Consider the following 27,091-nt stretch of genomic DNA (forward strand, 5'->3'; position numbering starts at 1 on the left):
CGAGAGTACAACAATGCGATGGAAAGCCCCAGGTTTTCTTTATGAACACTTCTTGTTTATTTTTTCTTCTTCTAAAGGGTGGTTATTTTATTCCTTAAAATTACTGCTTTGATTACAATGCAACGTAATTCTGCTCAGGTGGAGACCAACATTGTCGTTTAGGCGTTTGCAATACAAGGGCGCCCCCATACGGTTACTACGTCTTTGGTAAGTATTTTCTGTTAACTGAACTTCCTAGCCGAGGCAGGTATTTCACCATTTAATAGGGCACTCATTGAATTCATTGGCTGCCATTGCCAGCGCTAGACGTCCAACCCATCTAGACGAGAAGGGTTGGCACTATTGCTACTAGCCTAACGTATGGGGATGCCATGTCTTTTCTTTTATACTATATTTAAAGATTAATATTGACACACCAGGCGCTACTGCACCCATCACTGTTTTTTTTCCCAGCACAGAAAATGGAATATGGGTAAATAACTCAATGGAAAAGGTTGTAGCTCCAATTTTTATTTTGGTTTCAAATTCAACAGTTTTGCTTTCATTTCCCTTGATCTCAATGTCTTAAAAAAAATCTCATTTCACGTATTAATCTTGGGGGCAACACCTCTTATAAAACCACTAAGTGTAGAAAATGTGGCTAAATTATAGTGACAAAGGTGACATGTCTCAAAAAAAAATATCAGAGCTTCAAAACCAAGAAGTAGAAAAAGTACAGTAAGTGCAAACTGTAGAAAATTGGCAAACATAAGTAACTATCACAACTTACCGCATGAGAAGATGTCAACTTAGAATTGGTGTACGAGGGCAACAAACTGAGAACATTCAGGCCATTTAGTTATTACTTCTTGTAAAACACAAAACAAAATTTAAAGTAGAAATTTAAACAAGAAGAAATGTCAAATCTCAGCATATGTGACGAAGGGGGGAGAGCTCAACAACCTGTGATCCAGTTGAACACGAGGCACGAGTGTTTGGATAAAGCCACCAGATGACATACAGTGGGCTGTATATGATGTGAAATGCATGTTTGTCACATTTATTGGGGTTGCCATACGTACTCGAGCGTTGATATCTTGTTTACAGAGCATCCAGCAGACTGTCGATACGGACAATCAACTCTTGTCTCCTGCTGGCCAGAGACTTGTCATTCTCGATGTAAGCCTCTTTCTTCACTTTGCCGGCGACCAGTCGCTCTGCCTCCTGGCTTGCGCGGCACACGAGCTCTTTAACCTGGCCGTCGAGCTTCTGCAACTCTCCGACCTAGCAACAAAACAACAACCGTTAACTCTACTCCACTCTATTTAATAATCAAGTTCCGTCAAACCTGATCGGCGCGCACCTTTTCAGCCAAATCTGAGCCTTCGGTCCTGAGGCGAGCCTGCAGTCCGCTGATCTCATTGGTGAGCGCGCGGTGGTCGGCCTCCAGGGTCTTACGGCCACTGTTGAGTGCGCCCGTATCACGAGATTGCTTGTAGCGGTTCACTACCTCGTCCATGTGTCGGTAGAGGCCCAAACGCTTGTTAACCAGGGTGAGAACCTGCTCAGTGATGGAGGCGACCTTCATGCGGACCTCAGCCGCTGGGTCCTGAGGGAGGAACAAAAACAAAGAGAAAATTAGTTATAACAAGCTGACATATTATAAAATTAACAGAGTGACATTCAATACAAACTATTTCTTTGGATTATGTATTTGGTTCACTTCAGATGGCCACTGGCAGTCATATCTACAGTGACTTAAGTAACGTCACATGTTTATGCTGGCAATACAGTCAATATACTTATCTGTGTGCCGTTGCAAGCTACACTGCTGCTCCAAATGCCTCAAGTTATACATTTGTGCATAATCAAATGTCACCTTTTTTTCTAATTAGTGGCTAGGAAAATGGGAATTGCAGGACTACTGAAAAAGGCTGAAAACAAACCTTTGTTATGGCAAAGTCCATCCGAACATAGATGATGACAGTGAAGAGGAGAATGTAGAAGGCTGCTACAACTAAGAGAGGTTCTTGCAGCATCAGAATCTTATTGAAGTTGTAGTGAACCTACGTAGGACAAAATAATAGCGCCATTAATCACACTTTTGTTATGTGCTTATTCATGGTGATCTCCAGTATCTGATTGTTGGACCCAGAAAACTGAGAATCTACACAGTGTTACATTTTGGGATTATGAATATATTATTCAAAAACATTAGGTTAAACAACACAAAAAGCCTTTCTCATTAGCCTATCTTACCACAACATCCTGAATGTGCTGTTCTACCAGGTTGTCCTTGGTGGCAACCAGCACAGGTCTGCCAAAGGTATCAAGATACGTGTAGTGCAGTTCATTTGGTAGGCGATTGATTTTATATGGGGTCTCCATTTGGATGTTTCTAAAAAGGGAAGGCAGTAAAAGAAGAAGAATTAGTTTTTTTTTTAAACATTAAATGTAAATGTTTGTTCAAGCTCACTTGGCTCCCTCTGGTAGAATTATTTTCACAGTCATAGAGTCAATGACTTGGTCATCGTAAATGTGGTCAATCAGTCTCATCTTCAGTGCATATTGGTCTCCTAAAAAATGATGTATGTTAGCAAAATCCTCTTTATTTTAATGCAGTCCAGATTATGTTAGCCAAATACATTTCCAATATGCTCACCCAGTGTGTAGAGGTACTCATAGCTGGGTAGGTTGTACCCAATAATGTAATGGGTCTTCCAGCCTCCAAACAAGGGGAAGCGAGGCCTGATCTCAACCTCCACAGAGTCATCCAGAATCTGCAGGTGGGATGTGGAAATGTTTCCAATCTCATCCCTGTAGTAGACATCTTGTGCAGAAGCTGGAAGTATAGTCTGTTAAGGAAAAGGGTAAATCGTTGTCATTTCACAACGAGGAATTAGTAATTAAACGCAAGCGATCATACCTTGAAGGACTTGACAGACGAGATGCCACTGTCTGACTGACGCTGGTAATCGTAGCGTGAAAATGGGCCCTTCAAAACAGCTCCAGTGTGCCTCACATCAATGGTCTCTTCCACTGCAATGTTGCCCCAGTGAGACACCTCAATGGTGCGGGTAATGCTACTAATAGCAAGAAAGGGTGTGTTGTTCTCAAAGTGAATCCTCATGGAATCCTGGACATAGAAGGACATGCACTTTAGAACCTGACAACACTTTCTAGCACATTATTGTCACTGTGAGGAACAGTACCTGGCTAAACTGGGGGATATCATGGTATGGACCGTATTCAATGGTATCATCTGTCTTGGAGGGATTGCCCAGTTTGGTGTAGCTCTCCACCGTTTTGGATGCCAGACGAACACGGGTTGTCTGAATTTGCGTGGGGTATGGCGAGTAGAAATAGTGGTTGCCTTGAAAAACTACCAGTTGGCGCTCAGCCTGAGTGATGTCTGATGGGAAGGGCTCCAGAACATGACTGAAAGTCATTTCCACCTTTACTTTGATCTTATTACCAACAACCAAATTGTATGGGAGATTTACTTGAAAGAAAACACCGCTGTAAAAGAAGGATAAACAAATTACGTACCACACATCAATAAGGATCTAACATTTTTCTGCTACAAATTTATGAGAATACTTCTTTACGTTAAGCTGGAAATTTTGGTTTCCGAGATTTCCAGTTGGCCATCATCTTCGTCATCATCTGGCACCTATGAATACAATGAGAGAGTACAATCATTGGGAGGTAGATCTATATTATAATAATGCGTACACACCATACACCAGATTTAATTGTGCCCCTTTTACAGTTCGAAGTGTGTCCTCGCTAACCCTAACCTGAATACTAAAAGGTAACCCTAAACCTAACCCTAATCGAGGGGACTTGGCCACCCCTGGCTACACTGTAGGAAAATGGGCGGATGAGATACGGTATTGTAACCGGAAGTAGTCTGCACATAGCTTACGTGTCATTCACTCGCTAGATCAAACATGCACAAGTAAGGAAATTAATGGTCAGCAAATGACTATTCCCAGTGATTGCACCAATACAAATAAATATTTGATTTAAAACCGCTTGACCATTTATGTGATCATTTGAGGTTAGCCATTAGCAAAATCATTGGAGACGTGGCTGTTGCCTAGTAAAAACGTCGCACCACACTTGAGCGCTTTGTTAAATGCAATTTAGAGACAACGTGGCATAATTCTGGAGCGTTACGTTGTCATGCAAAAGTTTGACAACGATTTAGCAGACATATGGACAACGAGTTTAGCGTTTCCTCTGTCGTGGGGTAGCTAATAAGCTAGCCGCTAAGCAAAAGCCCGTTGTTGCAGCCTGATATTCAATTCGCTCATTTCCAACTCACCGAGGCTCCGATGTATGCCATGTGTGGGTAAAGTTCGGGATCCACGGTTAGGATGAAGCTTTGGACGTCGTAGCGCGCATGGTTAGATAGCACAATGTCGACGGTGATCTTGGCCAAATGAGTGCTCAGGTCCACCGTTCTCTTGACTTCGTCGTTCACCAAAGTAGCCGAACAGTGTGCAGCGGCCAAAAGCAGCAGAAAAGCGCCGTGCAGCAGCCTTCTCGTCATGGTGTGAAGTTTCGGAAGACGAGTACCGAGGAAAATGTGTTCGATTTGGTTTAAAGGAGTAAGTAAAAAGGCCGTGGCCGCGCAACTACAAGATGACGCTTCATTCATTCGAGCCAACACGTGACGTCACAAATTCAGCACCGGAAGCGATTTAAGCACCAATACTTCACGATTCTTTAACTTTTTGCATACGTTTCAAAATGTCCAGCTTTTAAAAAATATGACGCTCAGTAAAAACTACCCTGTTTTTGTTGGTGCATGTAGCATTTTCCAAAGAAACTTGTTATGAGGATTTCAAATCATGGTTAGACAACTCGAAGCCGAAATAGCTCAGTTGGGAGAGCGTTAGACTGAAGATCTAAAGGTCCCTGGTTCGATCCCGGGTTTCGGCAAGCGGAGGTAGTGTTTTGAAGCATTTCGACGTCAAATAAACCTTATAATTCATATATTAACCAATTTCGGAGCCTTCTAAACAATATTGACCAACTGCGCTCTAATATATTTGAGTGAATGCACGTGCTTACCTTATATTAAAAACAATACTCAACCTTATTTTTATTTTTATTTGGGGGGTAACTGGCCCAAGAGCGCAAGGCGTTGCCAGCGTGTACGTCACCGGCTCCGACGGAGCTTGTTTTGGAGGAAGTGGACCGCGAGGCTAAAGGCTAGGCTAGGACGTTAGCTTGACAGACAGGAAAAGCCAACGTCAACGACAACAAGACACCATTGTAGCAAATCTCCAAGTGGGATATACGCTGCCACCGACAGCGCCCATTTCAATTAAGATTCTTAGTCGCGTCGAATAGCTATTATATATTAGTTAAGTATCGAAGCGTCAAACGGACAGTTTTGTGACGACAAACATTTAAAAGGAACTATACTGCCCTCCCTTTTTTTTGCTAATCTGCTCGGTGGCTAACGCTAGGAACCGAGGCGGAGGAAAAAGTCCATTTGATATTTTGACCACAATATCGTCTCACAGGTATGATTTTTAATATTTTTACGCACTGGCTATGTCAATATATATACGGCAAATCTTTGCGAATCGTCTGATCTTTCATACTGTTTTGCTAAACGTTAACGGAATCGATAGATGCTGGCAAAAATGCCATTAAAATAATACATCAACGCTCATGACGGGGCAAATAATGGCACTGGGTGCATGTTGCAACCTTGCAAGATATCTTACTTTTTTGATGCTATAAATATGTTCCTTTGCGATTTTTCTTTCGCGTTGTCACCTTCTGAGAGATTTCACATAAAAAAATGATGACAGTGCAGTCTGTGTGATCGATTACCCGGATTTATTAGTGTTTCTCTTTTGTATATGTCTTTTTTTACGAATGATCGTTGTTAAAACCACGGTCAAGCTAAATGCTGCTATGCCAAATCATGGCTGTTTTAGCCCTTTTTTTGTCCAAGCATGTGATCCGTCCCTGACAATGTGTCATGGGGTGTAGATTAGGAACGCCGCTGTCCTAGTAATTTGGCCTTCTTTACCAACGCCGTGGTTATTTGACACTAAAAGAGCAAAACGGTAAGTGAAAGGACGCCTATTGACCAACCGACTGTCCTTAAAAAATAATCAAAACAGTAATCTTAATCCAAACATGCAACAGAGGTTGGATTTTGGTCAATCCATTCTAGATGGAGTGCTTAAATGGCACACTCAGAGTGTGGAATGCTCACTGATTATGGTCAAAGTATGGTCAATTTTGATCATTATACTGATTCTGTTTCATCTATAAATCACTACAGTCGTCTCATGTAAAGGCTGGCACTGCAATGTCTCCTCACGTGACTCTTTTAAATACAATAGTAGATAATCAATTTGTATGGAATCAACAGTGATGTAATCAACAGTATGCTCTCCTCTAAAAGAAAACTGAGTAGTAATTAGTAACACTGGTTTTGTTCTTTACGTTGCTTTGGGACTTTTTAATTTATATTTCATGTGAAATTTGGGCTTCTATAAGCAGCATCTTTAAACATGTTTTGTAAAGTGATTAATCAGTTTTTTTCCAAAATAATTGTGTATAAACAAAATCCCCCCCTAATTAAAAAGTAGATTATTTTTTTCATATACAATTGATGAAAGGGATTTGTGCTTTGTGTAGCATGTCAGAAAACCACAGAAAATGTAACATTATGCATTCTGATTTAACATAGATAGTTTGCTTTCAAATAGGATACAGAAATCTCACAATACGTCCTGCCAAGATTTTGAAATTCTATTGCAGAAGTGAAGTCAATGGCACACTTGGCATGTTTTATTGTTCTTATGAGGCAATATTTGAGAAGCCTTTTTGTTATAAAGAGAATAGTGCCGATATAACAATTGATAGCATTGAGCAGCTGTGAACACTGTGGGGGGTTCTCCCGCCTTTGTCATTTCTTTCTTTCTTTATGTTTTGCTATGTTGTTCCAGTTGAGGCACAATGACTTCAAGGAAGAAAGTCCTCCTGAAAGTCATCATCCTTGGAGACTCTGGGTGAGTGGTCCTGCTCTTTAAACACAAGTGCTTTGCACTGTACCTCCTGCCATGGATGCATGCTGCAGAAAAACAAACCTTGTTTTGCTGCCACCTCTCCACAACACAGTCATGCAAACACACAATTGAATTCATTCTGTCCCTGACCTTTTTGTGTCTTTGCTATCTTCCTCAAAGAGTGGGGAAGACCTCGTTGATGAACCAATATGTGAATAAGAAGTTCAGTAACCAGTACAAAGCCACGATAGGTGCAGACTTCTTGACGAAAGAAGTCATGGTGGATGACAGACTTGTCACAATGCAGGTATTAAACGTATAACTATAGCTTAGATACTGTACTGACAGAGGCTTCCAATCCTTTTATACCGTTTCTCATTTAACAGCCCTTGAAAGGGAGTCCAGACTTCCTTATCAAATGTAATGTAATTTTAAAACCAGTAACCACTGTACCTCTATACAGTTTAATCATTTAATTCAGTCATTCTGAATTCCTCTCCATCCACGTATATATAGTGGCACTGGAGTTGCAATTCGGAGGCTTAAAGCTAACGTAAATTCAGCAACTCAGGAAATAACAATTATTTTTTCTTTTTAAAATTATTTTACATTTTAAATTAAACCCTTCCCAACCGTAAATTAGGTAGGAAACACTCAGCTCAACTCCTCAAGTTGCCACTCAGTCCCCATCACTTATTGTTATTGCCTTCTGATTGTGTTTCAGATTTGGGACACAGCAGGTCAGGAGAGGTTCCAGTCCTTAGGGGTGGCATTCTATCGCGGCGCAGACTGCTGCGTTCTCGTCTTTGACGTAACGGCTCCCAACACCTTCAAGACACTAGATAGCTGGAGGGATGAGTTCCTGATTCAGGCCAGCCCCAGAGACCCAGAGAATTTCCCCTTTGTCGTGCTTGGCAACAAGATTGACTTAGAAAACAGACAGGTGTCCTTTCCAACTTCCTTTTTTTCTTTTTGTTTCATAAGATATTTACCAGGCTCTCAAATATGTTTTGGGTGCTTTTAGGTTACGACCAAGAGGGCACAAGCTTGGTGTCAGAGCAAGAACAACATCCCCTATTTTGAAACCAGCGCCAAGGAGGCCATTAACGTGGAGCAGGCCTTCCAGACGATTGCACGCAACGCTCTCAAACAGGTAACACGTTTACAGTAACCTGGCAGCTGTCGGGGCAAATGTTCAACTCGTCCTCTGCTTGCCTGCTTTACCAGGAGACCGAGGTGGAGCTGTACAACGAATTTCCAGAGCCGATTAAGCTAGACAGGAACGAACGAGCCAAGCCTTCAGCAGAGACCTGCAGCTGCTGAGGACCAATTGAGATCAGTGTCATGGCCCTCATCGCCTCGTCATGCCTTGTCTAAATATTCTCCCTTCCTTTGAGCCACCATGTTGCCCTCTCATGCCCATCACGCAAGCAGCATCCTGCTCAAAAGAGCACAACACGATCAACATGCTGCATTCTTTTCCTTATGTATGAGAAAAACACCTTTCTGTCCAGTGTCGGTCTCCTAGCCCAAAGAACACCTTTAAAAATCGTACGCCTATTATTTGTGTCCAGTGTTTTTTCACGTTTAAATAGCAACAAGACATTTTCAGTTCTCTGAATACTGCTGCTTTCACAATCATTTTTACATTGAGCTCAAACTTCCTATTTTTGTGTTTCAAAGAGTACATTTTGAGTTTTTTTTTTCTTTTCTGTAGCTCTGGTGGTTATTTTCTTACATTCACAGGAAGACACTACTGCATGAAGAATAGAGGCAACACTGGTCCTCATCTTTTAGTTACTTGTCTTGTGGCTTTGTGTCACGCCTTGCCTCACGCAACATTAAATTATAATACATTTTGGGATCAAAACTCAAATTTGGATGATTAAAATGTGACTATTCAAGTAATATTTTGCCTATTGATGTTGTGCTATTTAGTTCACAATGAACATGAGGACTCAAGTGTGCAGGTTGTTCTTGTTGTCTTCATTGAAAATAACTTCATTGTGGAGCTACTTGAAACTGGCACCAGCTTAGTTTTGTTCCTCTTTTGACTTTTTTGGACAGTATAATCACTTCTGGTGGAAACATGAAACAAATCAAGACAGCATTTTGCTTCAGCCCTGAAGTATAACTCATTTATAACTCAATACTCATAGCCAATGTTTCTTTTTATTGATAACTCTTTGAAAGACTTTGTATAATTGCAATCATTTTGTGGGGATGACAATCATGTGCATCCCCATAGCTTACTCCCGGTTGCTTTAAGTGCTTGACATTTTTCTTTTAACCAATCAAAACTGTCTATTTGAATCATGTTAAAATGGAAATGCATTATAGATTAGAAGATAACTAACTGTGTAAGTGAGAGAAAAAGTGAAATGGGGATGTGGATTAGTGGCATTCATCGTTATATTCTAAATATGATAAATGCATAGCAATGTTTCAAAATGTCTTTGCCTTTCCAGAATAAGGGTAATAAAACATCAAATTCAGAAACCTGTTTATTTCTAAAACTATTTGAACATGTATGACTTGAGATATGCCTGTGAAGTGTGTAAAAGTACAAGAATGGCACAATTATCAATGAGCTGAATGGTAAAAAACAAACAAACAAAAAACAGTTTACATTTTCTTTGTTTTTTTGCTGGTCCCCTGCAGCCACTGCTCAAGTGGTCCTGTAGACTTGCAAGCATTGTCTTTCTCCTCCTGACTGTTACATGCATCAGGCTCCTTCCTCTTTTTTGAAGAGCCGTTTTGTAGCCAACTCATCATCAACTTGCTGCTAGCTGTTGGCTTGGGCTCCTTGGAGGAATACATGCTCACATTTGTCACTCAATTCAACAGTAAACTGATATAAATGATATTAACTGTGAGCATCATGTGATTATGATCACATGGAGGTACAGTGTGGCCACTGGGTTGCATTTGTTTTACACTATTACAACTAGTACCTTTTTCTGGTTGAGGTCCACAGGTTGAAGGCACTCGGGAGTGTTGTTACGAGAATTATTGACTAGTGACGAGACTGGGTGATAGGTCAGAGTGTCTTCGGACTGCAGCAGTTTTAACGCATCTGAAGATTTGACCTCGCCGAAATCAAGCCATCTCCTCACTTGCTCTTCTCCGGCCAAAACAGCCGGCATCCTGAAACAGACAACCACCTTCAGCTCCGTAGCAAAGTTGTGTCGTAAGATCTGACCTCACCTGTCATGGATACCTTGGAGATTAGGGGAAGCGTTCACCGTGATGACTGTATAGGTATAAAGGGGTTCTCCACCAGATGGTGGCGTCCAACAATCAAATACTCCAGCCATGGTAAGCAACTTCCATCCTGTCCAGTCATCTGATGATTCTTCTTCCTGTTAGAAAACCCAGGAAATGTTAATTTGTGGAAAAAACACAGTTTATTGTGAAGGATAGCTCTGTCGGGTCTCTTACGGGTTCTTGCTTCACACAAGTATTTGAGGTCTGAGGGAAATAAATGAAAAATGGCTGCTTCTCTTTGTCCTTCCTTTTCCACTCGTAGAAGCCATCAGCCAAGATAACGCAGCGCTGTCCTTTCAATAGTGGATCCTTGGTAGTAGAACAAAGCCAGTAGATGTCAAATGGGACATAAGAGCAGTTTGCTATTAATTTGCTAGTCTATAAAAGTTGGCATGTACAAGTACCTTGTAAGACTTTTTTTGAAGGATGTTTTCACTGCGACAGTTGTTAGTGCTGTATTGCATCTTGCTTGGGTCATTCTCCTTAAACCAGGAAGGAACAAGTCCCCAACGCATGGAAGCCAGAACACACTCATCCACAGGAGCATTCTGTGCACACATGGGACATCATGAGGACCTAAAACCTTTTTTGTACATAATTCTAGCTTCCATTGATGAAGAGCACTCACAGCCAGTCATTTCACTTTCATTGAATTGGACGTCTATTGTTGTCAATGGCAAGCCATGAGTTAAGATTATTTTTTTAATCTAGATTGCATTATGAGCAAGAGTTTAGTTGGATTTTTTTGAAAAGGTTTTCGATTTGGTTACCTTGTCAAAGTGTCTATGGGATAGCAGAACCGGGCTCATTGACTGGGGGCTCTTGTTGTAGGATGGTCGGTATTTGTCCGCGTCTCCGTCCCTCCAGCCAGGCCGTTTTCTCTGCCCGTCCCGGTTTCTGTATGGGCAAGCTCGGCTCACTTCGTCCGGAGCAAGAGTGCAAGCGGTCCTTCCACACATTTCACAGAAAAAATCTACCTCCTCACTAAAATTATATTTTTAGTTAGCGTTGTGGTGCTATGATAACATCTGAGCCGCACAGATCCTATATTTCTAACTATTATTTTGTACCTACCAAGGCGAGTTTGTCGTCCCGGGTGTATGTTTTGACAGATGGGGAGATTTTGATAACTATATTACAAAATATGCAAGATGCCAAATAGTTGAGCTGCTACTCGTCACTTGGACATCTAGCCTTGTTTGTGTGATATCTATGAAACAAATAGCTTTGAGCCAAGATGGCGATGTCGAGCAGAAAATTATTTTGTGTGCATTGAAAAAAGATGTGGCGATAACGTGTACGATCTGGCTAAGCTTTCAACATGCATACTTTTAACTAACCTTTCTTTTTCATTACATGTCAAAAATAATAAGTGACATTTCATAAAATGATATTTAATATAACAAATGTGTACAGGTAAGTTGCATTGAGCCTCCAGTTGTTGCCATGGATACCGTAAACCGTGTTAGGGCAGAGCGAACGTCCCTCTGGTGAAAATCAACAACAAACTCACCACATCGGAGCTATCTATACAGGTAGGAATAAAAAGTTCTGTGTACTCACAATAGTACGTTTTTTCCTTCTAATTTTAAAATGCCTTAAATGATATAGTGCAATTAATATATCTTTTTATTTGGATTTTGGGTACACTTTGATTTGGGAATTTGTGTATTGATTAAGTATTGAAAAATGTTTTAATATTTTCCCAGCAATGTTAAAAAGGTTTACTTGTGCCATTTCAAGCCTTCTGCAATTTGATGCACTTGATATTGACAAAGTATCACCACTACCTTCTTTTCACTTTACTATTTTTGCATTGATACATTTTGGACAGTACATAAACCGTGCATATACATCTTTATTTATTTTTAAATTTAAAAAGAGATGTATGCCAAAACCATTAAACACTGAACAAAAATCATTTAGAACAATTGTCCCGATAACGAATAAATGTGATACTTTGACTAGTTTAAAAAAATACACCTGAATTCTGCAGTATTCATATCTTTTAACTGAACAATTCCATTTCTTTTTATTTAAGAATACAATTAAGAATGTTACTCATGTGTCATATTGTTTTTTGTTTTGTTTTTGGAACTCCTCAATGTTGGCATATTGTTGTATATGCAAGAAAATATCTGCCTTGACTCCAAACTTGACGCCTGGACAGTTAGTCAGCTTATAGATAACATGTCATGAATAAATCATAAGGTTGCCCTGTAGACACGAACGTTTGAATCCATCATTAAACTTTCATTAGGTTACTCTTTTTGGCCTGTAGCTTACTCAATAGAACTTTACTTACATTCACTGCAGGTTGTTTTTTTTACCTCCACGCTCTTCAAGGTAAGATCTGTGAAAGATTCCCCTCGCATTTGCAAGTGGGACAATCTGCGGGTTGGTTTAAAATCCAGAAGTTAACAGCAATGGTGCAACAATTCCAAATTCAAGCTGAAGTCAAAAACCCACACTCTAGTAAGTCATTTTACAATACGCCCAAACAGATGGCTCGCACATCTGTTCTTTTTTCGTATGCTTGTGTACATGTGCACATGAAATTTCCTCGAATACGGGTAGGGTAAAGTTATCTAATCTAATGTACTTAATAAAGAATATATGGTGTACATACTGTAAAATACAGTATATTATATGCAAGGGTGTGTGTGTGCGTGTGTAACAGCTTCGCCTCGGCACAGTTGTCCACTGCCTGCTCTCAACCCAGATAGACTAAGGACAGCCAAGGCCATTGTGGACAAAACTGTCAAGGTGGGTCAAAAATGCTTTTTAATAATGAAAGAATGTCTACACATTTTTTTCAACATGCAATTTTTACATTTACCTCTATTTTGTCATCACCTCCCTCTTTCTCTTACTTTAGTTGCATAAAGTGTTCTCCATTCAGGGCCCTTACCCTGCCATTAGGGCCTCACTGAAGGCAAGAGGGTGGGTGGAAAAGCGGATGTGGCGCCCTGGTCATGCTAAGTACATGCCCCCTGACAGAGAGAGCTACTGTATTGATGCTGGTGACACAGATAATAAATATATGATTGGCTGATCATGTGTTTTTATAATGGCTAAAATGTCCCTTTTAATTCTTTTCTTAGATGAGAAAAACCATGACCAGGATCCAAATGGACTGTATGATCTTATGGTATGGCCACAGAGAATGATAATATCTGGTGTTGTTATGACACAAAATTAAATAGTATCGCATTTCTTATCATTAGTCTCGCATGGTCCGGAATGAAATGGTTAATTTTTACTGGACAAATAGAAGAGATGCCATCAATACCAGTATTTTGCAGAAAGAACAGATGATCAATCATTTTGCCAAAGCAGGAAGCTTCACCACCAAGGTAAATGAATATTGAGTTTTTCTTTGAATAATCTAAAATGGATGCTTTGGTATTGTAGCAGTAAATCAAAGTACCCCCCAAAAAAACCACGCAATATGGGAAGACCATCCAAATACTGGGCTAAGCAACCACCAACTATATTATCATCAATTAAGTAAACACAGAGATTTTCATTTCAATTTGTATAATTGAATACTTCTTTTATATACTAAATTACAGGCATTTTTTTTTACCAGATATTGTCTTGCACTGTAAGTCCAGGTATGACTATGAACAACAAGCAATTGCTCTTTAATATCTGTTCCAGGTGGGTTTGTGTATGAATCTAAGAAGTCTGCACTGGTTTGACTCAGCAGACCCAGAGACATTTTTTCCTCGCTGTTACAAGCTAGGAGCACGGGATGAGAAGCAGGCTTTCATTGGTTAGATATTTTAAATGCGCTTCTGAAAAAGAAAGATTTGCAACCTATTGATAACTTTGGTGTGCTGTATTTTCTTCGTGAAGAAGACTACAGGAGAACTGCCTGCATAAGTTTCTTGAAGTACATTGTTGAGGAAGCACAGAGTGTTGAGGAAGAGAGAAAAAATGAACACACTCAAGGTACAATTATTTGATTAGATTCTGATACAAATCACAAGGGCTCAGTTTGATTTCATGACTCCACTTACAGAAGCCTGTGAACCATCTCTTGCTTCAAAAATGATCAGCACAGCTCTCAAAGAGTGCCAGGATTTTCTCGAGAGTTTGGAGCATGCTGACATTGATGCTAGTTTGGAAAACACTCCATCCCTTGCAAAGGAAGGATGGGGAGAATTTATTGACAACTTCTACTTGTTTGTTCAGTGAGTATACTGCAGTGTGCGGTTTGCGTGCATAGTGTATTAGAAAGCGCAGGGATAGGGAGCATATATGGTTGCATGTACACATATTAGCCTACAACTAACATCATAAGACTCTGTCCCTTGTTTTTTTCTTCCAGTGACAGAGCCCAAATTAGAATAAAAAAATCATTAGTAACCTCCTGCAAGGCCATGCTGCAGAGAATAGCTGAGGTCAGTCCACAGCTGGATACAGATGGCATAAACAACATATGGATCATCAAGCCCGGAGCCAAGTCCAGAGGCAGAGGTGAGCAACCTGTCACCTGGATACAATTTCAAATATGACTAATAAGTCATTTTGGTCTTCTAGGTATTAAATGTGCCAAGCGTTTAGATCAGATCCTCAGCCTGGTGGACAGGAATCCAACTCTGATCAAGGAATCCAAGTGGGTGGTGCAAAAGTACCTGGAGAGGCCCTTCTTGGTGGAGGGAACAAAGTTTGATGTACGCCAGTGGTTTCTTGTGACGGACTGGAATCCTCTCACAGTGTGGTTCTATAAAAAGTGCTACTTACGCTTCTCTACACAACCGTACTCATTGGACACACTGGACAAGTATGTTTAAAAGTGGTTTATCTGCATGTTCTGGCCATTAATTCACCATTCACTGAGCCGCACTCGGAAAAGCAAATTGGCTCGTGAATAAACCACCAAATCCAATACTTTTGTCAATACTTGTTCAAAAGTAACTGTAATTTGAAGACATTGGTAGATGATCAACAGATAAAGGATGGACGGACATTGAAATAAAATGGCAATTTTGTTTAATCCCATAAAAAATATGGCTAAATACTCCCATAAGGCAATACTACAATCCCATTCAAATAAGTATACATCAACTATTTACAATATGATGTTATGCTATCCTTTCAGCTCTGTGCATTTGTGCAATAATTCCATCCAGATAAGTATACATCAACTATTTACAATATGATGTTATGTTTTCCTTTCAGCTCTGTGCATTTGTGCAATAATTCCATTCAGAAGCATCTGAGGCCTTCCCATCAACGCCATCCTGTCATACCTGACGACAATATGTGGTCTGATGACCAGTTTATGACCTTTCTGTCCAGTCGAGGTCAAAAAGATCAATGGGAAAATGTGGTTGTGCCTGGGATGAAGAAGGCTGTTAGACATGCATTGCAGACTGCACAAGATCTCGTGGATTCACGGAAAAACACTTTTGAGCTTTATGGGGCCGACTTCATGTTAGGTATGAGGGTGTATGTTTGCAAATATACATAGCATATTTACTCTGTAGAAAATAATTTGTTTTTTTCCAGGCCCTGACTTACATCCATGGCTGATTGAAATCAATGCCAGTCCCACCATGGCCCCCTCTACGCCCATCACAGCCCGTCTTTGTGCAGCTGTGCAGGAGGACATGTTGCGTGTCGTCCTAGACCGCAGAGCAGACCGCTCAGCGGACACGGGGGATTTTGAGCTCATATATCAACAGGTAGACACGTGCAATGTGAATTCATTTGACGGAATTGCTGAAGTTCTCTCTCTTGCTTTCTAGGTAGCTGTAGATGTCCCACAGTATGTGGGAGTCAAATTATTTATTGAGGGATTCAGGCTAAAAGACACATCTCTGCTTCCCCCTTTGAGGCCATTAAAACGCTCAACCTCAAAGTATCGTATCACTAAAAAGGAGATGCCGAAAGAAAAAGTCAAATGTTTGCCAAAAGTGGTCAAGAGGGCCAAATCGCCCGTCAAAAACGTCCAAGACAAAGTTCCTCCTGAGCGGCCAGTGCCCGTTCCTATTGAAACTTTCACAGGACACTGGGCCTTACAGGTACCTCTTGATTCATGCTCACATTCTGTACTTCTATGGCGAAAGGGGTTACAGAAAATAGTTTCTCAATAACATTTGAACTCAAAGAAGAAAAATCAAAAAGCTCTTAAAGACTATAATTCTAAAAACGATTGTGCAATGTAGCCACTTCAAACCACTTTAGTTGATGTAATTAACCTGCAATTGTGTCTCCCAAATGCCTTTTCTATGTACTTTCATGCACTTAAATTGTTTTCTTACAATAAAGTATGATTTCAATTACTTGTGAAGTTGAATTCTTTGTTTAAAAATAATGGTAAGAACAACGACTGCTCATTTTAAATACATTTAAAAGACATGCTGTCCATACATAAGGTACATTACTATATTTAATTTGACAAGGTCCATTTGTTGTTATTTGGATGGAATGTGAGTTTAAAGGAAAATAATTGACTACTTATTTCCATATATTTTTAATTGTTTTTTAAACACACACCATTACTAATTCATGTGAGAGGAAAAAATGGACTGTTCATTTTTTGTAAATCCTATTTTGCTATTTATCATTAACAATCACATGATGGCGACATACAAGTCCAAGGCCGATGACTCAACTTGCATTTCAACGAAGAAGAAAACACGCTCGGACAGCGGAAACTGTCGTCTTCTCTAACCTGGAATGAAAAATGGCGGCGTCTGTGTGCCGAGTTGGGAGCACTGTGGGTCATGTACTCGCCAAAACCCGTAGTGTAAGTAAGATTTCAATTGACTCAACAACGATATATATCCTTAATGTTGAATCAAACCCACCAAAAATCGAGAAACCCTTGATTAGCTTGATTCATATGCTACCTTCATTTTAGCATCAGCTAACGTGAGTGAATGCAAGGTCAACTGTCTATTAATACTAATGGTGCCTTTGCTCGTATATTTGATTTTTGGGGTGGCATTTGTTGTGTAAACTGGTTATCTTATTTTATGATTTTGCTATTTTCCATTGTGTAATCTTGTCCGATATGGTTTGTCCCCATTGCGTCCCCCCTCTTAATGTAGCTTAGCTTCTTATGCAAGAACTTGTACATCATTTTGGCTGGAAAAAAATGAAATCACATTCTTCGATTTCTGATCAATGTCTGTATTCGATGTTGTTGTTTATTTCTGCCCTGGCTATAATAACTAAATATCTATGTTATGACCTTGTAAATTTGTATTTGTGTTATTGTGCTTCTAGATCACCAACATTTCTGTTGCATTTCTTCAATCAATTTCCATTTTGATTTATTTATTTTTAGACACATTGTGAGTGTAAGGTTGCATAATATACGTTACTCTCTCAAATTTCTAGCCCCTTTTGCTGTCTTTGAGGCGGGGACAGGCTTCAGTCAGCTATGCCCAAAGCCTGCTGGGAGCCCCTGAAACCCGGCTCACCTCTTTGGATAATGGATTGAGGGTAGCATCCGAAGAGACGGAACATGCTACATGCACAGTAAGGACTTTTCACTCTCATAGAGGGGGATATTCTTCTCATGATCAACATTACTTCTAATATTCATATCTTTCATTATAGGTTGGACTATGGATCAGTGCTGGGAGTCGTTATGAGAATGAAAAGAACAATGGAACGGGCTTTTTTCTAGAGCACATGGCCTTCAAGGTATAGTTATAAAAATACTTTCTGTATAAAGTGAACATGGTCTTTTGACACACTTTTTCTCCTTTCTCTGAAGGGAACCAAGAAGCACCCTCAATCGGCATTAGAGCAGCAGGTGGAAGCTATGGGTGCTCATTTGAGTTCCTACACTTCCCGGGAACACACCGCGCACTACATGAAGACCTTGGCTAAAGATCTGCCTCAAGGTAATGCGTCTACTAAGCAATCTTGTAGCACCTGCAATTTACCTGATAGCTCATAGCTAGGAGGCAATCTGTTCTGTGAAGCTGGTGGACCTCTGATTTGTTTGGATCTTATTGGAGGGATGGGGAAATAAGGTAGTATGTATGCTTCTTCAGCTGTGGAGCTGCTGGCAGAGGTGGTGCAGAACTGCTCGCTGAGCGAGGCAGAGATCGAGCAGCAGCGGGGTGTTGTGCTACGTGAACTGGAGGAAGTGGAAGGCAATCTGCAGGAGGTCTGTTTTGACCTGCTACATGCCACTGCCTTCCAGGGCACAGCGCTTGGCCACAGTGTGCTGGGACCATCCAACACTGCCAGGTAAGGGTGGCGACAGCACTAAAAACCAATTCATTACTAAAAAAAATCTATTTTAATAAAGCATATTGCCTTTTTTTTTATTTAAGAACTATCACCCGCCAGGATCTAGTGGAATACATCAACAGCCATTACAAGGCTCCCCGCATGGTTCTGGCTGCTGCTGGAGGTTTGTCCTCTTCTTGTCACCCATATACACTACTCACAAACAGATTGGCTCAGCATTTGATGCGCTTAATGTGCAGGTGTGAACCATGAGGAGCTGGTTAGTTTGGCCCAGTCACACTTCAGTGGAATGTCCTTTGAATACGAGGGAGATGCTGTTCCTGTCTTGTCTCCCTGCAGGTTTACAGGAAGTGAGGTGAGCAATAGAAATAGTTTATAGTACTGATATTTCGGGCATTCGGCTTGTAAACCTATAACATCATTAAGCAGTAATATCCGAGCTGATGTTGTGAAAGGACCACAATCAATATTGCAAAATATTTCTCAGGCCCAGCCATCAAATTGTAGAATTTGATTCAAGAAATTTTGTCTCAATTTACATGAAACGGAGACATCTTCAAATAAGAAACAATAATAAATATTGAAAAGCAAGTAATTGTGTCTCAACTATTTCCACAGATTCGCATGAGGGATGATGCTCTGCCAATGGCACACATTGCCATCGCCGTGGAGGGGGCTAGTGCTGCCAGCCCGGACATTGTGCCCCTCATGGTGGCTAATGCTATCATTGGAAGCTATGACCTCACCTGTGGTGGTGGCAAGGTTAGATGCCTGTAATGTCTTTTGACTAATCTTGGAAACATATAATTTTATTATCTATTCGCTTGAAGCCTTTCCCACTTGAGACTGTATGCGTATTACCTTGGAAACATTTTATTTATTTGTAGTTATGTTTGCACTGGTGGAAAAAAAAAACGTATGCTCTCGCCCTTGTATGAAGAACATGAGCAGCCGTCTAGCCCGCCTGGCCGTGGAGGGAAAACTGTGTAGCAGCTTCCAGGCATTCCACTCGGCTTACAGCGACACCGGTCTGCTGGGCATTCACTTTGTGTCCGATAAGCACAACATTGACGACATGATGCACTGGGCCCAGAATGCCTGGTGAGAGATGAGGACATACCTTCATTGAATCTGATTTAATTAATCTCTCCAAAGCTGAGTCTTGTTTTTCTCCATGCAGGATGAACTTGTGCACCACTGTCACCGAGAGTGATGTAGCCCGAGGCAAGAATGCTGTGAAGGCCAGCATGGTGGGACAGCTAAATGGTATGCGCTTACTTAAATGATCATGTATTGAGGCTAAACTTACATATCTGAGTAAGCAGATCTTAAACTATTACGTTGTGCTAATACATGAAGTGCTAAAAGACTGAATGATATAGCAGTCATATATAAATGTGTGTGTATATGTTTATATATACATATTATTTTTCTTTTTTTTTAAGGAACAACTCCAATTTGTGATGAAATCGGCAGACACATTCTGAACTATGGACGGCGCATTCCCCTGGCTGAGTGGGATGCTCGCATCGATGTGAGTGTCTTTGAAACATTGGCAATTGCCAGTAATGCTGTCCTATTGTGCTGACCAAACTTGGATTGCGTTTTTCAGGCCGTGACTCCCAGGATGGTGCGTGACGTCTGCTCTAAATACATCTACGATAAGTGTCCGGCTGTGGCTGGTGTTGGTAAGTTCTCACACTGGAACCCTTTTAAACTCTCTTTCAAATGCACCATGACTACTGAAACTTTTATGAACCTGCGCATTTTCCTTTTTTTTTTTTTCATTAGGCCCAGTTGAGCAGCTGCCAGACTACAACAGAATGCGAAGTGCCATGTACTGGCTTAGATTTTAAATTGCACCATGGTGTTTCTTCATGTCTGCTCCTCATCCTCATACTGAGATTTAGTTGGCCTTCACAAGAAAAGTGTCCACGCAGAAAGCTATTGATCCATTCTCTCTATCCTTCCTTCTCTGTCTCTTGTCATGCCTCTTGAAGATGGCAGCTGCCTCTTATGAGTAGAGATCTGAATTGGTCACCATGTTTAATCTGAACGTGAGCTCAGCAGTTGGCACAGATGTTTGGCAGAAGGAGAGAATGGACTATATATAATCAGGACTTGGACCATCCCAAATACAACCTGGAGCACACGTATATTTATAATTTCTGTGAGATTCATTTGTCCCCTAATGTACATAATAGAAGGTCTCATTCTGGATAAAATAAAAATGCTAAGACATTGCATCTTTTGTCGGTCTTATTTAGCCCGTTATATTGTGGATCTACTGCAGCATTTTCTAGACAGCTAATGAATATTATATATTAGTTGAGGAGTTTCAGTACTTCAAAATTAATTCAAATGTGTATCAGTTATGATACATAGCTACTAGTTAGGATTAATGTAGAACTTCTACAGTCAGATCTCAATTGATAATAAGCCATATCTCCTTTTGAATGCGGAGTCATTGTGTATCTGTGACAGCAATGCGGCCGACTGGTACAACTCCTCAACATTTGTTAAGAAGAGCGGTGACATCTGTGCAAGCCCCGTTCATTTATCTATGGTAGTACATGATGACTCGTCTTGCTCCAGGCGTCCTGAGGGCCCAGTCATCATAATCAAGTTTAACTTTTAAGTCATTAGTAAGATGAGGATTGTTCCAGTGATGGGATGCACTGGAGGTGCATCAGGAAACAAGGTACTTCTTGGCCTGACATCTTCCTCCTTGTCATTTTCCAGGGGGCTTTTTGTTCTTGCTACTATCTCGAGCTCTTTTGTCAGGCCTCTATGCTCCTTACACACAAGATCTTGGGCATTCGTCACTTGCGTGTTGACGCACAGAAATGTGATAAGAGTTCAATTAAACCCATAAAAGTCACGTCTGCATTTGCATCAGTCAACAACAACAACAACAAAAATTCAAATGCATATTTTACGAAGCAGCAACGTGCTTCAGCAGATGTGGATATCCACTTAATGAAGCCTGTAAATTTCTCACAGTATTTGTGTTTGCTCCGTCATGTAGAACTGCTTCTTTTAGACCCTTTGACGTAATCAGGCCCTTTCTGGAGATTTTACTGGAGCGTGCCAGGTGAAGAGGGATGTTGAAACAAACAAAAAAAAACACACACTTTGTGTTTTACAATCAACAAAAGACATTTAGTTAATTTAGTTGAAAATGTACATTTTGTCGTATATAAAAAATAAGTAACTATATTTGTATATTGGAAAGGATGTTGCTGTGTCATATTGTGGTTTATTTTATCATTGTATAATCACAGTTGATGTGTTGCTTTTCTGCATGATAAATCAAATGAATTCGAACGTGTGGCTAAGATAATATTACTTTCACACGTCGTCTTTTAGGGCATCAAGGATTTACTAGTACATTTGGAAAGCCTTACTTTTTCAATGTTGATTGTTGAATGGTTATGATTATGTTATTTTTAGATTGGAGAAAGGCAGCTTTGAATGTGGAGGAAATTAGATTAAAAGGGGAGGGGGTTAGAGAGGGGACAGCGAGGACGGACAGCAGTGAAGACGGGGTCTTGCAGGACTCTTAGGCACTTGAACGTCCCCCTTCAAGGCGTTGGTCTCACTTGTCATTGTAAACCAGGATACAGAAGACATTTTTGGTCAATTCTTCAAATATTCTGATTTTTTCCAGGGCTGGAAGTGCCTTTCCCCCCCAAATCGTCAACAATCTACTGTAGCGAGACTGAGTAAGTACATTCATGTTTGATTCTTTAAGAGGTCTTAGAAGTTGATAGTTTTCTGTTGTATGAATAGAGTCAACTGTGAAATCTTATTCAGAATGTCCAGTTAAGTGTTTTGTGGTCATTTGTCGTATTCTTTTGCTGGCATTCTACAAGTGCTTTGAAAGGATTTTCATCATCCCTTATGCCTCTCCAACAGACCTCCAAGCATGAGGACAGTTCAGTTATGCTTATGCCTGGCTCTGCTGCTGCCTTGCGGGGTCCGCGGTCAACGGAGCAGCCCTTCTTTTCCCAAAGACCACAAAGACACATGGATGGGCGCGATGGCCATCGACACAGCGAACAGTAACAGTGTGTTGAACTCATTAGTACGACCCTCGCACCACCGTCCGGCACGAGCCCCTCGATTGGTGGTTCAGGTGCCCAAAAGAGCCCAGCCGGGGTCTCGCTTTGCTCTGTCCCTTGATGTCCCAACCAGCATTCTCAGTGTCCTCATAGACTTAGCCAAGAACCAGGATATGAAGACCAGGGCAGCAGCCAATGCAGAACTATTGGCACGGATTGGGAAGCGGAAATAGAATGGCAGCAAGGGTTAGAAATATCTTCACTGACAGTATTATCTCCGATGCAAATAAGATCCTATTTCTATCAATAGGTAATAAATACACCTGCAGAGTGGAAAAGTGCTGGACTACTGTCTGATTCATTCATCTCAGAAATCTGTTCTTGTGTCTTTGCATGTCGTTCATTTTAAACAAAGCTTCCTGAATTAAATATGATGAGAATATTTAATTTTAACTCATGTCGTATTCATTTCACTCTACATCGACAAGCATCAGGGAGCTCAAACGAATGTCTGCACGGGCCGATAAAACCCGACAAAGACACAGGCAGGATATTGACCTCCGAAAGAAATGAAAGAGCAGAGCTTTCATTTAAGCCTTTGTTCATAATGCTGGTTGTGTTTGACACTTCTGCTATCTTTTGTTTTAAGTATTTATGCTTTATCTGCTCTGGCGTAGAAGACTATCTTGCAGCCAGATCCAACTGGGTTCCTGAACTGAGCATGAAATAGACTGTTTATCTGATTCTCACTGGAGTTTACTCCCTTTGGAGGCATTTGAAAAACATATTTAAACCTTATATCTCTAGCAGACAATTACAATACCTTATGCATAATCTTTGTGATGGAATTGAGGCCAATATTTACAAACAATTCAAATGATGTTATTATGTGTTGAATTCATCTTGTGAAAATGGTCTTCACTGCGTGTTAGAGCTAAAATAATATACCAATTCATCCGGTTTCAACAATGCTCAGTGGCAGTTTTCACAAGGGAGTGTTTTAATACCTATATTGAAATGCAGTAATTTTAACATATCATGCATGGCAACACAGTATCAATTTAAATGAATTGGAACTGTATTTTGTCAGTGGCAAGCAATAAGTTAAATATTATGTAATTGAAACAACAAAAAAATGTACCACAAACAGACTATAGTACAAGCAAAAAAAGGCTGTGTGCAAAACGACGCTCTCTACTGGCATATTCTCTAACTTACCTGCCCTCCTAATAACTATATGACCACATTTTTTAAATCAATATATATTTTAAGTTTGTGTCATACAAAGACTGTATTTATGATTTTATTTATTTATGATAGTGACAGAAAAAACAGGATGTTTTTTGACTATTTTTTAAAATGTAATAGTGAAGTATAGTTCTTTTCTATAATTGGCTTTAAATCAACAACGTACTAATGCACAATTTCGACAATTTATCAAATTAAACAAATCATAAATTCTGATTAGGGCCGGAAGTCACCTGACACATCAGTCCCAAACGTGAGACAGGCGTGATAAATAACGCCCAATGAGCAGGCAACTGAAGCAGTGCGCACTTGACAAGTAAGTTGGATAATTTATCGCTTAACACACATTTCACGACGTTAAGTGCACTTAACGCTGTGAAACCTATATAAATACGCTTGGGGGATTGCATTTCTTGTATATGCATTTTCCAGATAATTTCCTTGGAGGTAATTTCGCCTTTCATCACAGTAGCTCTTTTAATGACATTTTGTGTTTGCATTTTTTGATGTTGTTTTATTTGGGACAGCAACACTTATTTGTTTTTATTTCCTCAAGCAGGAACAGAAAGATGCATGCTTTTATAATAAAACAATGCAATGCAAGAAGGCAATTTTGTGAACTTTATACACTTATAATTGGTGTCAATCCAGAATAGTTGAGTGGGCGGCCATCTAATGTTGCACAATGACATAGATGACAAACACTTTGCTTAATATAAGTACAAGGTTCACTAACCAGCTGCTGGTGTGATTCACAGCTAAATGAGAAGGCTGTGCGTGTCTTTAAAGTTTAATTTGAGCATTCGATAAGCAGGATCATATAAAGGACCACTTTGGATAACTCATTTGTGGGAAAAGCTGTACCTACATTTTTTGTTCTTTCTTGTAAGAGTTTTCCTGTAATTTCAATTCAAGTTGTCTAAACTGATGTGACCTAACTTGGGAGCATTGTTCTGTTTGCCAGCTTTAACATTCAGAGGCTTTCTCTCCAGTGATGGAATATGCCAAAAAGTCGCTCAACCTCCTGGCTCTGTCTTCCTTCTCAAAGTAAGATGGTAGTGGGAAATAGGACAAAGGGGGACCTGGAGTCGTTCTTCTCATTTAAAGGCAAGGCAATTCTGATTCTGTAATCCTCCCTAAGGCGTATGACTGCGAGCATGTCAGCCAGTGCTGCTGTAACCCAGCAGCTTTTGTCAAGCCGAGCACCTCATCCAAAGCCTTATCGAGTGACCAATGCCGACCGCAGTTTGAAGAAGGGCATTGTGGCTGATGGGTTAGAAGACCTGATCAACAAGGTAGGGAAAGAGGAACACCAAGAAAACAAGGTGGCGTGCCTCGTACCCTAAATGTTCTGCCACAATTTAAAATGATGTGCTTCTTTTGTCTTGAATAGGTGAACGACTCATTAAATGTAATGAGTGCCAGTGGCCTTGTGCTGGATGAAGATGGCACAGGTGTGGACACTGAAGATTTCTTCACAACGCTCCCTGAAAACACCGTCCTCATGGTCCTGGAGAAAGGACAGATGTGGACCCCATCTCAGGTAATGCATACACCGCTAGGCGGCACTGTCGACCAGCTGATGTCAACACTTGGTTTTGATGACCAGAAATAAGGCACTAGTAGTAGATTAGGAAGAATTTCACACTAATTTATGTATATGTATATGCGAACAATTTGCAAAGATGATGCGTATTATAAACTGGCATTTCAAAGAGCAAAACTGAAAAAGGTTACATGCAACTCAAATTCTTAATTGTACTATTTCATGCATATGCCACAGTTGAATATGTAATTTTGAGCTTCAGAATGTTCTGTTGACCTTTGACCTGCATGTGGTTTTCTAGAACACCCACTGGACAGACCAGGTCACCAAACACACGCCGCACCATCGGACAGATGTGGCAAAGCTGACGCTTGATCTCTACAAGAACAACCCCAATGATTTCATTGGTTGCTTGAATGTCAAGGCAACACTATATGGCGTTTATTCCATGTCCTATGAGATGCGCTGTTATGAGGCCAAAAAGATGCTGAAGTGAGTGAATGAAATTCTACTTCCATGTTTAATTAGAACACATGTCCGTGCCACTAAATTAAGCACCCCCTTGCAGTAATGATAACACTACTGTCACATAACTGCAATTACTGCCAAACTAGTGCCACGATCGCATTTGTGCTACTCTTAGTACTTGGTAGAGATCCAACCCTAGAGTATTGAATATTTTACTAGCCAAATCTGTGTGGGTGGCATGGTTGAAATGGGCTGGATTTTTCCAAGATTAATTTTGTGAACTGTTATGTCATCACCAAGAATGTGCTGGGTGTTCAATTGTGGCATGTTTTTTTTGTTCCTCAACACTGGAAAGCATGTTTACTGCATATCACATTGTTGACATGCTATTGTCTATTGCACCATTGAAATTTGTGTTGTACTTTAAGGGAGGTTTTGCGATGGACCGCCTTCTCCATGCAGGCCACTGGCCACATCCTGCTGGGCTCCTCCTGGTACATGGAGCAGCTTCTGGATGAAGAGAGAGCAGAGGAGGGGCTGATGTTGCATCACGAGAGCCGAATTAGCCAGCTGCAGAGCTTTATTCTGGGTCGACTGACCTATTGATGAATGAATCTGACGCTGTTTCTGTTACATTTCCTGCCTGAACAAGCTGCATCAAAATTTATATTCTTCCTTGAATCTTGTATTTAATCTGTTGGAGACAAACGAATAAAACCAAGTATTTTTATCCTCCCCCCATGTCTTACAAGGCTCTGTTTGGAAAAATTGCACCTGGTCAGTCAGTGTAATTGGCAATTGGTGTGTGTCCCCATCCCCCGCTTCTCTAATTGTATGGCTGCTTCTGTTCTATTAGATGCAGCAGACTTGAATGAGAAAAGAAAGACTGCCAGGTCTTGCAGCAAATATTGAATGAAAGCCCACTTCTGCATTAAACTACACAAGTGCCATTTGGGTCCTTCTTGTTAAGAACCCTTAAAGTGGGTTGGGTCATTGATGAATTTCTTTAAATGTTGACTGAAGGAAAATCACTTTTTTTGTGTAACCTGATGTCTTTTGTATGTACAACTGTGGATAACAGGGCAAAATGGCCAATGAGCATTCCAATAAAATGATGTGATGACTGCAATGGTAGTTAAAGCACATTCTTTACAGACTGATGTCAGCCTATGAATAACCTGCCTTCATTTTTGTTTGCATTTCCTATCAAACAGTGTCGACCGATTTTGGATCTTCAAATTGTGTGA

General features: G+C 40.5%; 6 protein-coding genes and 1 non-coding gene across 12 annotated transcripts; 5 read left to right on the top strand and 2 right to left on the bottom strand.

Moving 5' to 3' along the window:
• Window positions 1–494: 494 nt before the first annotated feature.
• On the bottom strand, window positions 495–4,667 carry rpn1 (ribophorin I). Of its 2 annotated transcripts, none has more exons than XM_077725556.1 (10): window positions 4,310–4,667; window positions 3,588–3,652; window positions 3,192–3,498; window positions 2,906–3,115; window positions 2,642–2,834; window positions 2,456–2,555; window positions 2,239–2,377; window positions 1,926–2,045; window positions 1,343–1,588; window positions 495–1,263 (listed from the first exon to the last, which is right to left on the bottom strand). In XM_077725556.1, the coding sequence occupies exons 1-10, from the start codon at window positions 4,643–4,645 to the stop codon at window positions 1,081–1,083; spliced, it is 1,899 nt and encodes a 632-aa protein (XP_077581682.1). In that variant the 5' UTR covers window positions 4,646–4,667; the 3' UTR covers window positions 495–1,080. The 2 variants fall into 2 exon arrangements, with proteins under 2 accessions (XP_077581682.1, XP_077581684.1); XM_077725558.1 differs by lacking the exon at window positions 4,310–4,667 and adding an exon at window positions 3,719–3,838.
• Window positions 4,668–4,856: 189 nt separating this feature from the next.
• Window positions 4,857–4,929, top strand: trnaf-gaa (transfer RNA phenylalanine (anticodon GAA)). Its single transcript has one exon. It is a non-coding gene; the product is annotated as a tRNA-Phe (tRNA).
• Window positions 4,880–9,524, top strand: rab7a (RAB7a, member RAS oncogene family). Of its 3 annotated transcripts, none has more exons than XM_077725562.1 (6): window positions 4,880–4,936; window positions 6,966–7,028; window positions 7,206–7,332; window positions 7,750–7,968; window positions 8,050–8,178; window positions 8,253–9,524. In XM_077725562.1, exons 2-6 carry the CDS (start codon window positions 6,976–6,978, stop codon window positions 8,346–8,348), a joined length of 624 nt encoding a protein of 207 aa, XP_077581688.1. In that variant the 5' UTR covers window positions 4,880–4,936; window positions 6,966–6,975; the 3' UTR covers window positions 8,349–9,524. The 3 variants fall into 3 exon arrangements, with proteins under 3 accessions (XP_077581688.1, XP_077581686.1, XP_077581687.1); XM_077725560.1 differs by lacking the exon at window positions 4,880–4,936 and adding an exon at window positions 5,145–5,519; XM_077725561.1 differs by lacking the exon at window positions 4,880–4,936 and adding an exon at window positions 5,575–6,074.
• On the bottom strand, window positions 9,179–11,491 carry hmces (5-hydroxymethylcytosine binding, ES cell specific). Its single transcript, XM_077725559.1, has 6 exons — window positions 11,063–11,491; window positions 10,697–10,840; window positions 10,467–10,601; window positions 10,233–10,387; window positions 9,980–10,172; window positions 9,179–9,830 (listed from the first exon to the last, which is right to left on the bottom strand). The coding sequence occupies exons 1-6, from the start codon at window positions 11,249–11,251 to the stop codon at window positions 9,651–9,653; spliced, it is 996 nt and encodes a 331-aa protein (XP_077581685.1). The 5' UTR covers window positions 11,252–11,491; the 3' UTR covers window positions 9,179–9,650.
• On the top strand, window positions 11,446–16,588 carry LOC144202678 (tubulin monoglycylase TTLL3-like). Its single transcript, XM_077725555.1, has 14 exons — window positions 11,446–11,827; window positions 12,639–12,767; window positions 12,973–13,058; window positions 13,171–13,315; window positions 13,397–13,443; window positions 13,520–13,648; window positions 13,956–14,070; window positions 14,154–14,249; window positions 14,320–14,491; window positions 14,629–14,777; window positions 14,841–15,084; window positions 15,483–15,742; window positions 15,813–15,988; window positions 16,052–16,588. The coding sequence occupies exons 2-14, from the start codon at window positions 12,719–12,721 to the stop codon at window positions 16,397–16,399; spliced, it is 2,016 nt and encodes a 671-aa protein (XP_077581681.1). The 5' UTR covers window positions 11,446–11,827; window positions 12,639–12,718; the 3' UTR covers window positions 16,400–16,588.
• A 324-nt stretch (window positions 16,589–16,912) lies between these two features.
• uqcrc1 (ubiquinol-cytochrome c reductase core protein 1) lies at window positions 16,913–20,762 on the top strand. Its single transcript, XM_077726815.1, has 13 exons — window positions 16,913–17,055; window positions 17,652–17,792; window positions 17,874–17,960; window positions 18,034–18,163; window positions 18,317–18,515; window positions 18,602–18,681; window positions 18,758–18,873; window positions 19,137–19,280; window positions 19,459–19,619; window positions 19,699–19,784; window positions 19,964–20,052; window positions 20,131–20,206; window positions 20,310–20,762. The coding sequence occupies exons 1-13, from the start codon at window positions 16,993–16,995 to the stop codon at window positions 20,372–20,374; spliced, it is 1,437 nt and encodes a 478-aa protein (XP_077582941.1). The 5' UTR covers window positions 16,913–16,992; the 3' UTR covers window positions 20,375–20,762.
• A 3,273-nt stretch (window positions 20,763–24,035) lies between these two features.
• cidec (cell death inducing DFFA like effector c) lies at window positions 24,036–26,579 on the top strand. Of its 3 annotated transcripts, none has more exons than XM_077726816.1 (6): window positions 24,036–24,146; window positions 24,795–24,877; window positions 24,972–25,125; window positions 25,224–25,373; window positions 25,678–25,868; window positions 26,273–26,579. In XM_077726816.1, the coding sequence occupies exons 2-6, from the start codon at window positions 24,825–24,827 to the stop codon at window positions 26,448–26,450; spliced, it is 726 nt and encodes a 241-aa protein (XP_077582942.1). In that variant the 5' UTR covers window positions 24,036–24,146; window positions 24,795–24,824; the 3' UTR covers window positions 26,451–26,579. The 3 variants fall into 3 exon arrangements, with proteins under 3 accessions (XP_077582942.1, XP_077582943.1, XP_077582944.1); XM_077726817.1 differs by having other exon boundaries at window positions 24,132–24,277; XM_077726818.1 differs by lacking the exon at window positions 24,036–24,146 and adding an exon at window positions 24,562–24,715.
• The last annotated feature ends 512 nt before the right edge of the window (window positions 26,580–27,091 follow it).

The sequence above is a fragment of the Stigmatopora nigra genome, chromosome 10 (genome assembly GCF_051989575.1).
Source record: "Stigmatopora nigra isolate UIUO_SnigA chromosome 10, RoL_Snig_1.1, whole genome shotgun sequence".
Taxonomy (NCBI): domain Eukaryota; kingdom Metazoa; phylum Chordata; class Actinopteri; order Syngnathiformes; family Syngnathidae; genus Stigmatopora; species Stigmatopora nigra.

Bases quoted from the DNA above. Each gene is read 5' to 3' on its own strand.
- cidec (XM_077726816.1), top strand. From the start codon at position 24,825: ATGGAATATGCCAAAAAGTCGCTCAACCTCCTGGCTCTGTCTTCCTTC. The intron at 24,878-24,971 runs GTAAGATGGTAG...ATCCTCCCTAAG, and splicing joins GCTCTGTCTTCCTTCTCAAA to GCGTATGACTGCGAGCATGT. The intron at 25,374-25,677 runs GTAATGCATACA...GTGGTTTTCTAG, and splicing joins AGATGTGGACCCCATCTCAG to AACACCCACTGGACAGACCA.
- hmces (XM_077725559.1), bottom strand. From the start codon at position 11,251: ATGTGTGGAAGGACCGCTTGCACTCTTGCTCCGGACGAAGTGAGCCGA. The intron at 10,841-11,062 runs GTAACCAAATCG...ATGTGTGCACAG, and splicing joins CCCATAGACACTTTGACAAG to AATGCTCCTGTGGATGAGTG. The intron at 10,602-10,696 runs GTACTTGTACAT...TCTACTACCAAG, and splicing joins TTCAAAAAAAGTCTTACAAG to GATCCACTATTGAAAGGACA.
- LOC144202678 (XM_077725555.1), top strand. From the start codon at position 12,719: ATGGTGCAACAATTCCAAATTCAAGCTGAAGTCAAAAACCCACACTCT. The intron at 13,444-13,519 runs GTATGGCCACAG...TCTTATCATTAG, and splicing joins ATGGACTGTATGATCTTATG to TCTCGCATGGTCCGGAATGA. The intron at 15,085-15,482 runs GTATGTTTAAAA...TTTTCCTTTCAG, and splicing joins TCATTGGACACACTGGACAA to CTCTGTGCATTTGTGCAATA.
- uqcrc1 (XM_077726815.1), top strand. From the start codon at position 16,993: ATGGCGGCGTCTGTGTGCCGAGTTGGGAGCACTGTGGGTCATGTACTC. The intron at 17,793-17,873 runs GTAAGGACTTTT...CTTTCATTATAG, and splicing joins CGGAACATGCTACATGCACA to GTTGGACTATGGATCAGTGC. The intron at 18,516-18,601 runs GTAAGGGTGGCG...TTTTTATTTAAG, and splicing joins GGACCATCCAACACTGCCAG to AACTATCACCCGCCAGGATC.
- rpn1 (XM_077725556.1), bottom strand. From the start codon at position 4,645: ATGAATGAAGCGTCATCTTGTAGTTGCGCGGCCACGGCCTTTTTACTT. The intron at 3,653-4,309 runs GTGAGTTGGAAA...TTGTATTCATAG, and splicing joins TGGCATACATCGGAGCCTCG to GTGCCAGATGATGACGAAGA. The intron at 2,556-2,641 runs GTGAGCATATTG...ATCATTTTTTAG, and splicing joins TGAGTACCTCTACACACTGG to GAGACCAATATGCACTGAAG.
- rab7a (XM_077725562.1), top strand. From the start codon at position 6,976: ATGACTTCAAGGAAGAAAGTCCTCCTGAAAGTCATCATCCTTGGAGAC. The intron at 7,029-7,205 runs GTGAGTGGTCCT...TCTTCCTCAAAG, and splicing joins ATCATCCTTGGAGACTCTGG to AGTGGGGAAGACCTCGTTGA. The intron at 7,333-7,749 runs GTATTAAACGTA...ATTGTGTTTCAG, and splicing joins ACAGACTTGTCACAATGCAG to ATTTGGGACACAGCAGGTCA.